The sequence below is a fragment of the Akebia trifoliata genome, unplaced genomic scaffold, assembly GCF_017979445.1.
Source record: "Akebia trifoliata isolate Shusen 1 unplaced genomic scaffold, ASM1797944v1 Contig00261, whole genome shotgun sequence".
Taxonomy (NCBI): domain Eukaryota; kingdom Viridiplantae; phylum Streptophyta; class Magnoliopsida; order Ranunculales; family Lardizabalaceae; genus Akebia; species Akebia trifoliata.
Window position 1 is genome coordinate 40,923 of NW_028236910.1, and position 11,124 is coordinate 52,046.

General features: G+C 31.8%; 1 protein-coding gene across 1 annotated transcript; it reads left to right on the forward strand.

The window, feature by feature from the left end:
- Nucleotides 1-3,905: 3,905 nt before the first annotated feature.
- Nucleotides 3,906-11,012, forward strand: LOC147381782 (UPF0481 protein At3g47200-like). Its single transcript, XM_086429984.1, has 3 exons — nt 3,906-4,025; nt 7,928-9,302; nt 10,827-11,012. Exons 1-3 carry the CDS (start codon nt 3,964-3,966, stop codon nt 11,010-11,012), a joined length of 1,623 nt encoding a protein of 540 aa, XP_086286110.1. The 5' UTR covers nt 3,906-3,963.
- The last annotated feature ends 112 nt before the right edge of the window (nt 11,013-11,124 follow it).

An 11,124-nucleotide genomic window follows, 5' to 3' on the forward strand; every position in this document is an offset into this window, starting at 1 on the left:
CTCTATATCCAACGATCGAAAAACGTTTGCTAAACAATAAGGCACCAAAAGCCTCCCATATATATATAGGGTCCCGTTCAACACCCTATGCTTTACCCTACGTGTTTTGTTCTACATGGGTTAGAAGTTTTGGAATAGGCTGATTTTTGGTGACGATGATCTCTATGGTGAGAAGATCTTCATCACCAAAAATCAGCCCATTCCAAAAACTTCTAACCCCATAAAAAATGTTTTACAAAAAATGGACGGTCCACAAATTTTCAACTTGTAAACATGGGACTAGAAATTTCAGAATGAGCTAATTTTTGGTGAGGAAGATCTTCTAACCGTAGAGATCCTCCTCACCAAAAATCAGCCCATTTCAAAACTTCTAATTCATGTAGGACAAAACACATTGGACAAAACGTAGGGTAAATAGTAGGGTGTTGAACATTTCTCATATATATATCTATCTATATATATATATGTGTCCCGTTCAACACCCTACACTTTACCAAACGTGTTTAGTCCTACATGGGTTAGAAGTTTTGGAATAGGCTGATTTTTGGTGAGGATGGTCTCTATGGTGAGGAGATCATCCTCACCAAAAATCAGCCCATTCCAAAAACTTCTAGCCCCATGTTTACAAGTTGAAAAATTGTGGACCGTCTATTTTTTGAGAAGTAATAACGGTGGAGCGATATCAAAGAGACACACCAACTTAAGTCGAAGCACATTGGCTCTTGCAATCGCAAGGAGGAGGAGCAGCTCTGAAAGCAACAACACAAGCGATAATTCAAATTCGACTTCTCCATCGCCACCTCGGCTTCTCCCTCCTCTGCATCCGCTACTGAAACCATCTTTCAACGATGGTTCGTCTTCTCCTCCTCCCCCTCGAAGGAATGGCTCTCCATGGCAATCATTCTCGTTAGCTGATTTACAGTGTGCAACAAATGGAAACTACTAGCTCGTTGATTGTTAACAGAGATAAACATTAAGTAGTTCCATTAACCCTACTATCTCTATCTGAACAATGGTGGAGTTCATGGGGTTTCTCTGTAAATGAGTGTCCTTGATTCAATAATTATGTTGCAGTTGGCATTTTGGGAATATGGTATGAATACAACTCTAATACTCTCGATCACTGTGAGACCATAGTCACAAAATTCACCATTTTTATTTTCAAAATTTTAGCTGATTAATTCGGTGAATTGATGAATTAATATATATGATCATATGATCCCACAATGGTAACATTTTTAAACTTCAAGATGATAGGTTTTGGTAAGAAATATTATATATAATCTCTAAAGTTTTGCTGATTTTTTATCCAATCCGTCCGAATTAACTGAAGTGAACCTTCACAGATAGTGACATGGTGTACAAATTGTAATTTCATTTTTTAATACCAAAATTACCCTTTTATATTTTTAATAAAAATTACGAATAAACCCCTCACTTTAATTCAGAAACCGTCAAACCAAAACACAGTTTAAGAGATAATTAAAAAAAAAGACCCTGCTTTACTAATAAGGAGAGAAGATCCTCTACTTCAAGGAGTTGGTTTGCAATCTTGTCTCCAAATATAATTTTTAAGTCTCCAAGTATCTTAGATTGTCAATGGATGGGTTTCGGATCAGATTAGGGTTATGTTTGATTGGTCTCGGAACCGATCCGATAACTATCGATTTGGATTCTTATCGAAATGGACTTTTATCAAATCTCAATCACTATGTCATAATGCGCGAAAAACGACTGTCCATGACAGTCGTTATTGAAAAAACCAACTGCCCCTGCAGTCGGAATAGGGGTCATTTTAAATGGAGTGGTTTTTAAATTGCGACAGTCTGAAATAGTCGGCAAAAAACGACTGTCCTCGACAGTCGAAAAAAAATGACGATCTTTGATAGTCGGTAAAAACAACAGTAATAGTCGAAAAAACGACTGTCACAAACAGTCATTTTTTCTTGATTTGTAATAAATAAAAAAAATTACATTTTTTCCTATATTTATAAATGAAAATCTGATTTGATATATAAAATAAACTAATACATGATATAATACAATTAATACACTTTCTCAAATTTTAATGGATCATGCCCATATTTAATCAGGTTACAGTTGATCAAAAAGTCTTTGATTCATATTCAAAGTTATTGGATTTTGGGTCTATTCGGATCCATTGATAGCCCTCTCCCAAACCACATTAGTTGGGTCCCACTAACAAATGAGATTGATGATTGTTAACCATCGGATTGAAGTATTGTCAAAGCCCATGGTGAAAAATTATATAATTAAATCAAATGAATAAAAGTCACCAATCAGGATGATCTTTGATCTTTGGTTTTGTTGGCTTAAGCAACACCGTTGGATCATTATTCAACACTACATGGTCAGCATTGGGCCCATTACAGCTGTTTACCACATAACTCATTAATTGTAAGTTTTAACTTAAATGAGTCTCATTATGTTAAATTTAAAATGTTAAGTTGGTGACATTTTTTTAGTTGGCCTCGATTAGTAAAGATATATTAAATATATAAAAGGATTTGTTTTTAAAAATTTTCCTCAAGCCAAACTTGTACAGAGTTGACTTCACTGTACACTTTTAAAGAGAGTTTACTATTGGCACCCTAACTTTTACTTATTACACCCTAACTTCTTAAATTATTTATCACGCCCCAATTCATGATTAAAGTACACCATTCAAACATTACATAAGTTTGATTCAAGTTATTACCTCAGCATTATAAAGAACAATGACACATTCAAACAACTTCACCAAATGTTCACAGGATTAGGCTCATATAAAATTTTAAATCTAACAAATTGAAATCTAAACCAACCGAGAGAGAGAGAGAGAGAGAGAGAGAGAGAGAGAGAGAGTCTATTGGCACCCCACTATTTTTCAGTTATTAACTTAGCTTTTATTTTTATTTTAATTGAGGTGGAATAAGTAAAAATTGGAGTACCAATAAGCAGCTTTTTATAGAAATCAAGGTCTTACAGGTATTTATTTAAATTTTAAAATGGTGTGGGTCCATTCCAAGGTTTGCTATGTAACAAGCTTGAAGGGAGTTTTGTAATAAAAATGCAACAAGCTACTCTCTGCAAGTACATCACTATTAAATTTAGTGAAACCCTTTTGAGTCTTACTAAGGATCGTTTTGCTCAAATGGATTACCACATAAGAAATCCAACACCACAACCCTCTATGTTTCACCGAAAAACTCAGATGCAAAAAATAATTCAAAAAATAATTTCTTTTGAAATAAATTTGTCTTCTTTCATGAAATAAATTCATGTTTTAAAGTTTAGTTCATCAGTTCAGCTTCTTCACTGAATTAGATAATTCTGTAAGATTTTCTATATATTTTTGTCATTAATGGCCTACATTACAATTTTGAAATAATCATGTAAAATGAACTTAAATTTCTTATTTTGTGCAATGGATGATGGTGAACGCTGCCGGTTGAATTGTTATATACATTTCTATGTTCCGTGTAAAGACTCACTCGTATCTCGATGAAAAGTATCATGATTCTGTAATCACATCCAGGTCAGCAATGTTTGGAATGATGTAAATTTCAATGTAACTACGGCATTTTCCTTAAATTATCAACATACCTCAAATCAAAATCCATCAAATGGATCATGATATGACGTCATAAGCTCATGATATCATGATATGACATCATAATGAGGTCAGGATATCCATCAAATGTAAATTTCAATGTTTGACCAATTAATCGAATAATTAAACCAATCAATGCGACAGTTGTACAAACTTTGAATAGGGCACCATATATTTTTCACTACTGACTATGTAAGACTAGTTTGCATCTTTAAGAGGTCGTCATTATAAAAACCCACCCAGGAGGCTCACATCTTTCGACATTGGAATCATTTGGTGCTTGTTAGGTTTGTTTTAGTCTCTCTGGGGAAGAAGCCACAACTTTCGGGTTCTATAATACATTAAGAGAAATGGAGCATTTAAATGTGGGCAGCCCAAACCCAAACACGAACGGGTGTGGATCTGATGCTTGGTAAGTTTTTTTCCTTGTGGACTTATTTTAACATCAAACTAGGGATGTCAACGGGTTTGTTTTGGCTGGGTTCCTTAAAGAATTGAAATTAAAATTGTTCAATTTTATTGGTTTTGGTTTTCACTGGTTCTGGTTCCAATTCTCAAAACTTATTGGGTGGGAAAAAAATATGGCTGTGCAATTTGGACGGGTTAGAGGGTCAACTCAGGTTCAACCCAAAATGTAAAACATTCAACCCGACCGTCAGGTTAGAGCTCATTAACCTAAGCTCAATCCGAGATTGAGCTTCTAAAATCAAGTTGAGCACGAGTTAGCCCAAGTTATATAATTTTGGGCGGGTTGGACAGGTTGAACTCATTGAGGAAGTCTATTTCATTTTGATCGACACATAAATTTTATTTTATTTTTAAATAATAAAATATAATATAAAAAATAAAATCATTAGACAATGTATATCCCTAGAAGAATCTAGTCAGTCGTGTATTGTTTGTTTTGTCTTATCTATGGAAACAAAGAGACCAAGTTGACTCATTCGAGTCATCTTATATGGTATTAGAACTCAAGATTTAAACGATTTTTAATCAAAATATATTTATGTATCTACAATTATTATTTTTTCTAACTATAAGGTTACTTAATTCAAGGACTTTCAGCATAAAATTTTCATAAGGTTATGGCAATGGCAAAAAATGGTCACTTTTCTTTTTAATACTCAAAATAGGGTTATTTGCTCTACGAACTCATTTTTTTGGACATAAATGCTCTCACCTATTTTTTTTTAAAACCCTTGAAAAATGTTCCATTGAAACAGAGAGATTCATTTCCTCTAATTAAAAAGTCATTAATCTCACCTACTAGGTTCTCAATTTGAGAAACGATAGTGAACCTTGTAGATCTACCCACTCTCGTATTCGATGTCCTTGATCTATTAGAGCTTTCCACTAAACATTATCACTTTTTCTTCTATTTCTTTCATTTTTTTTAAATCATTTATATATTCTTATCAAATATTTCTCCTCAATAGTTTCACAAACCGAAAATGGTAGCAAAAAAAATTGATTTTGAAAAATTTTAAGTTTTTTGTTCCAAAAATTTAACCATGTCAAACTTCAACTTTGGAATGTATTATACCGAGATTCAACATTACCTATCGTTGATGTTTGGGTGATAAAAAAAAATAGCCCTTTCTTTCCATGGCTATAAACCTATGGAATTTTTATGCTAGAAGTGCTCAATACAATATCAAAAATGAAACTTTTATGTTCATAAATAAATCAATTGGCTTGGTCAAGCTGAGGACGAGACATCTCAGATTTTAGATGAGTCACTCTAATGAACAATTCAAATGACCTTTTGCTCGGCCACGTTGTCCGACCTTAGACGAGTCAATGTGATAATCGTGATTGATAGTGACTTAAGTAGACTTGGATCTCCAACGATCAGAGTCAAATAAAAAAATGGGAAAATTATTAAAACAATAATATATTAATTATAATTATTAAAAAATAATACTTTTGTCCAATTTATCAAAAAAAGTAATAAAACGATGGTTGAATCACTGGTTTTCAACTTGACATATGTCGGTTTTCATTTATTATATTTTTAATACTTACAAATATGAACTTTTTTACTAATTATAAATATATATATATATATATATATATATATATATATAGATATATATATAGATATATGGGGGCGGTTCAAGGGCCATATGAGAAACATATGAAAAAACTTTCGTTTTTTCAAAATAAGAGTTAGAGGTTTTGGATTGAGCTGATATTTGGCAAGGATGGTCACTATGATTAAAAGATCATCCTCACAAAAAATCAGCTCAATCAGAAACTTCTAAATCCATCAAAAGTGATTTACAAATTAGTGATAAAAATTGGTAAAAAACGACGGTCCACATTCTAAATCACTTTTAATGGGGTTAGAAGTTTCAGATTGGGCTGATTTTGTTTTTGGATGATCTTCCCATCATAGAGATCATCCTCACAAAAAATCAGCTCAATCCAAAATTTCTAACCCATATTTTAAAATTTTATTAAAAACGAAAGTTTTTACATATGTTTTCTCATATGGCCCTTGAACCTGACCCTATATATATATATAAAATTTTTATTATTACTTTTTTGATAAATTCACTATATTATTCCCAAAAATGTACTATATTATTTTTTGTAGTAATTTTCCTAAAATTATATTATTTTATAATTATTCAAATAAGGGAAAAATATATTATTTTCTAAAAATATTTCAAAATAAAAAATTTAAAAATTATTTGATATATTTTATAATTACATTTTTATAATTTAATAAACTTATAAATTAATATACTTATTCTTTTAATAATTATAAATAATTTTTATTTATTTATTTTTCCTACTAGTAATATGTAGTTATTTATTTATTTTATTATATTATTTGTAATGCAATCCTAAAAATATTATTATTTTTAATAAATATGACTATAATATTAAAAAAATTATAATTAGTAATTACAAATAATATTCAAAAACAAAAATATTGATAATTACATAAATTATTTGTTAGTTTTCAATGTTTGTAACTATAAATATATTAATAATTATTAATTGTAACTATTATATTAATAATATAATATTGAAAACCAAATAATGTTGATAATACATATTTTATGTGTTGTCTTAATAATTATTATTTGTAAATATTATACTTACAAATAATATGATAATTACATATGTATTTGATACTTTTCCCTATTTTAATATTATAATTATTAAATAAAAAAATAATTAATACTTAAAAATAATTAAACGAATTTTTAACAATATAACAATTTAAAAAAAAAAATCGTATTTCTTATCCGACTTTTTTCAAACTGAGAGTGATTAACAGTGAGTGGGTACTTTTTGCCACTCTATTATATTTTACAAAAAAAAAATAAAATCATTTTTCCTAATGGTTGTAACTATTATATACTAAAACAAGTACGTAATACTTACATATAATATTGAAAAATAATTACTATTGATAATTACATATATTATTTGTTATATTTATTATTTGTAATTCTTGAAAATACCTATTATTTGTTATTTTTAATAATTATAGTTATTATATTAAAAAAATTATAATTAATGCTTACACATAAAAAATATATATATATATATATAATATTATTTTTAATTTTGATAATTTCGTAAAAATAATTATTTTTAATGTTATAAAATAATTTATTATTTTTTATTTATTTATTTTCCCTATTTTTAATAATTATAACTATTATTTCATAATTTTTCTTAACTATTATTTTTAATATATATTTTTAACGATATAACTATTAGTTACAATGTGTTTTTACAATACCATTCGACTGTCATTTATTTTATAATATTAAAATTGAAAATTGAAAATTTTGAAAAATTAATATTTATGAAAATTGAAAATTTTGATAAGAAAATTCAAAGGGCCAAGGCCCACGAATTTTAGTATGTTCCCGATTCGATTCGACGGTTTAGAACTGTTGAATTTCTCCCATCGTCCATTAATTTGAAGATTTCGGCCTGTAAAAAAAAAGTTTAATAATGAAAATTTTGACATCTTAGTCCGTCCAATTTTATGAAATTTAATGGTCTTGGATCATCGAATATGACCTTTTTTCATGTTCCGGGCTTTGCCCTTGGGACCAAGGAATAATAACTATTTGTTACAATGTGTTTTTTACAATACCATTCGACTGTTGTTTATTCTTTCAATGTTTTTTAACAATACCACCGGATGCATCCAGGCAAATTGGGTTGAGTTCCTAATCCAACTCGGCAAGTTTACTAATTGGTTGCCACCAAATTAATGATATTTAAATTGAAACTCAGTGAGTTAATTGGCAAGTTTTTTTCTTTTTGTTTCTGTCCTTGTAGTATTATAACAATCACAGGAGAAACTGACAAAGATGAAACATGGTTAGCCAGAAAAATGAGCTGCACAAGGACTAGTATGAAGCCTAAAATCCCAAAGGTTCCACAGGCACTGCGAGATATCGAAGACCACAACAAATGCTTTGATCCTGTGGTGTTGTCGATTGGCCCTTATCACCATGGAAAACCCAAGTTCAAGATGGTACAAAATCTCAAGATTGCGTGCGCTCAACAATTTGTCTCAGGTCGTGATCCTAATATCTTCTGCAGCATGGTTGAAAAAGTGGCTACTACTGCCAGGGATTACTATGATTGGTCCATAATTGAGCCGAGGCCCAATGACAAAGAGTTCGGATGGATGATGTTCCTTGATGGTTGCTTTATTCTGCATTTCATTGATTGGTGCATAAATGAAATAGATAGCGAGTTGCACAAACATGAAAGTATTTTCGCTCTCATATGGAGAGATTTGTTCTTGCTTGAGAACCAACTCCCATATGTAGTTCTCAAGGCATTCATGAGCTTCAAATACACTGAACCTAAATGGCAAGAAATGGTCGATAAATCTATCAATTTCATGGTTAATTCCCAAGACTTTTCTTCTAGTGAGGATGGTGCTGAAAGCTATGATCAACGACAACCGCTTCATCTTCTTGACCTTCTTTGGACCAAACTGGTTGGTTCTCATGACGATGCTCAGACATCTAGTGAGGATGGTGGAGATGAACAACAACTACAGCATCATCGATCTATTGGGGATGGTGGAGATGATCATCGACAATGGCTTAATCTTCTTCACCTTCTTTGGACCAAACTGGTTGGTTCTCGTGTAAATGCTCAGACATCTAGTGAGGATGGTGGAGATGAACAACAACTACTACAGCATCATCGATCTATTGGGGATGGTGGAGATGATCAACAACAACCGCTTAATCTTTTTGACCATCTTTGGACCAAAATGGTTGGTTCTCGTGACAATGATTTGGAAATTTTAAAATGGAGATCGCGCCCTACAATCAATGAGCTTATAGCGGTGGGAATTAATATCAAGAGGAGTAAGACAAGTTGTTTATATGACATTCATTTTCAACCTACCATGTTTGGTGGAGAGTTGTTACTTCCTCAAATGGTCATTGATGACTGTACTAGAGAAATGTTTCTCAACTTGGTTGCCTATGAGAGGACCATAGATACAGATGATTTTCCAGTTAGTTCTTACCTCTATTTCATGGATACACTCATTGATGATGCCGATGACGTGAAGAAGCTGCGGTCCAAGCAAATATTGTGCAGTTATCTTGGCACCAACCAGCAAGTGGCTGATCACTTCAACAAATTGGCTGTTGGATTGCTGGCGGATACTAATGCTTATTCAAAAGTTACAAGGGGCATTGATAAATATTACAAAAGCAACATAAGGGTTTCCATTGGAGAATTTGTGTACTCTCATTTTAGAAGTCCCTGGTCTTGTATAGTTACCATTGCTGCAGGTTTTACTATCATCCTAACTTTCCTTACAACCATATTCTCACTCTTAAGTTATTTAAAAGTGATGTAGAGAAGGTGCTTGTTGGAGATTTAAGGGTTTCCCTTTGTTCTCTTCTTTGTAATCTAAGGTGTCTCCCCTTGTTACCGTCACTTTCTTATAACATATAAAATATATGTAGTTCTTTTAGAATATTTTCTTTATTGCCATTTCCTTCTCTTAGCTGCAATCAACTGCTTTGGTTGTAAGCCTGTAATTCAATTGGTCGACCCATATGCTACAATGCTCAACACCATGAAATCATCGATATAAGAATAAATTACCCTTGGTTTGATTATATTGTTACCAATTGATGTGATTCTTCCTATGAAGTCATTTGTTACACCTTGTTTGGGGCAGCTTTGCTTTATAAAAACACGTTTATGCAAAATTATCATTTTTCTAAGAATCAAAATTAGAGGCGTGATGCTAATATGACTCGCCATGCGGCATGCTCAAATGAATCCATGATCTGATACCAATTGATATAAGTGACAAGTTCGGATACCATAGATCTGAACGCCAAGCGATATGCGATTGTATTTTCCCATAAAAAATATATCCCGATGGAATCGTGTATCCCGAGGCGTACAGATTTACGGTTCCTAAACTTATCCACATCATGGAATTATTTGAGTATGCCAACTGGCAAGACATATTATATATCAGGACTCTCAAAATTATTATTTGGTGGTATTATCTAGTAAAGTACGTTTTGAAATGTACCCTTGAGCAAAAGTCAGCATTCATTAGCGATGAATATCCAAAATACCCTCCCAGGACAGGTTACTATAATGCCATTAGATATTTAAAAGAAGATTAAAATTGATCTCATCAAGTGTAGAGTTTGTCTTCTTTCATGAAATAAATTCATCCTTTAAAGTTTTGTTCACCAGTTCAGCTTCTTCCCTGAATTAGATAATTCTGTAGGATTTTCTACATATTTTTGTCATAAATGGCCTACATTACAATTTTGAAATAATCATGTAAAATTGAACCTAAAATTTCTTATTTCATGCAATGGATGATGAGGAACGCTCTCGGTTGAGTTGTTGTATACATTTCTAGCTCAAAAACATCATTTCCTAGAATAAATAATTAAAATAAAAAAAAGAGAAAAATTAGGATTTTCCTATCTTGGGGGAGAGGGCAACATGATTATAAATAATATTTACATGAGGTTATATTAGTACCAGTTTTGTTTTCATGTCTGATTCTATGCTCCTTGCAAAGGCTCACGCAAACGATTTGACTTGTTGAGTTATCTCGTCTCACACTAGTAACGCTAGATCTCTAATAAAGAATTAAAAATGTATGGGGCATCCAAGTGAGCGGTGTTTATATGAAGGTTCTTTGAATATTTCAAAGTTTTTATAGGCATGTGATGCTAAAGGTTCTTTGAATCTGAAGAAACAGATTTCCAAAGCAATCAGTGATGAGAAATCAAAGGTGTTTGCGAAAAGTTTAGAAATTGATGACAAGTCAAAATTGGAGTTAGCTATTGGAGGTTTTGCAAAAAGGCAAGAAAGAATTCGCGATGATTCTGATTGGTTCTCATTGTAGTTAGACCATGTGATTGTGAGTGTGTGCAAGAGAGGGAGAGAGGGCATATTCCACTATATATAGTGTGCACCTCCCACCCAGGTCACACACCAAGTGCATTTCATCTCTGGTA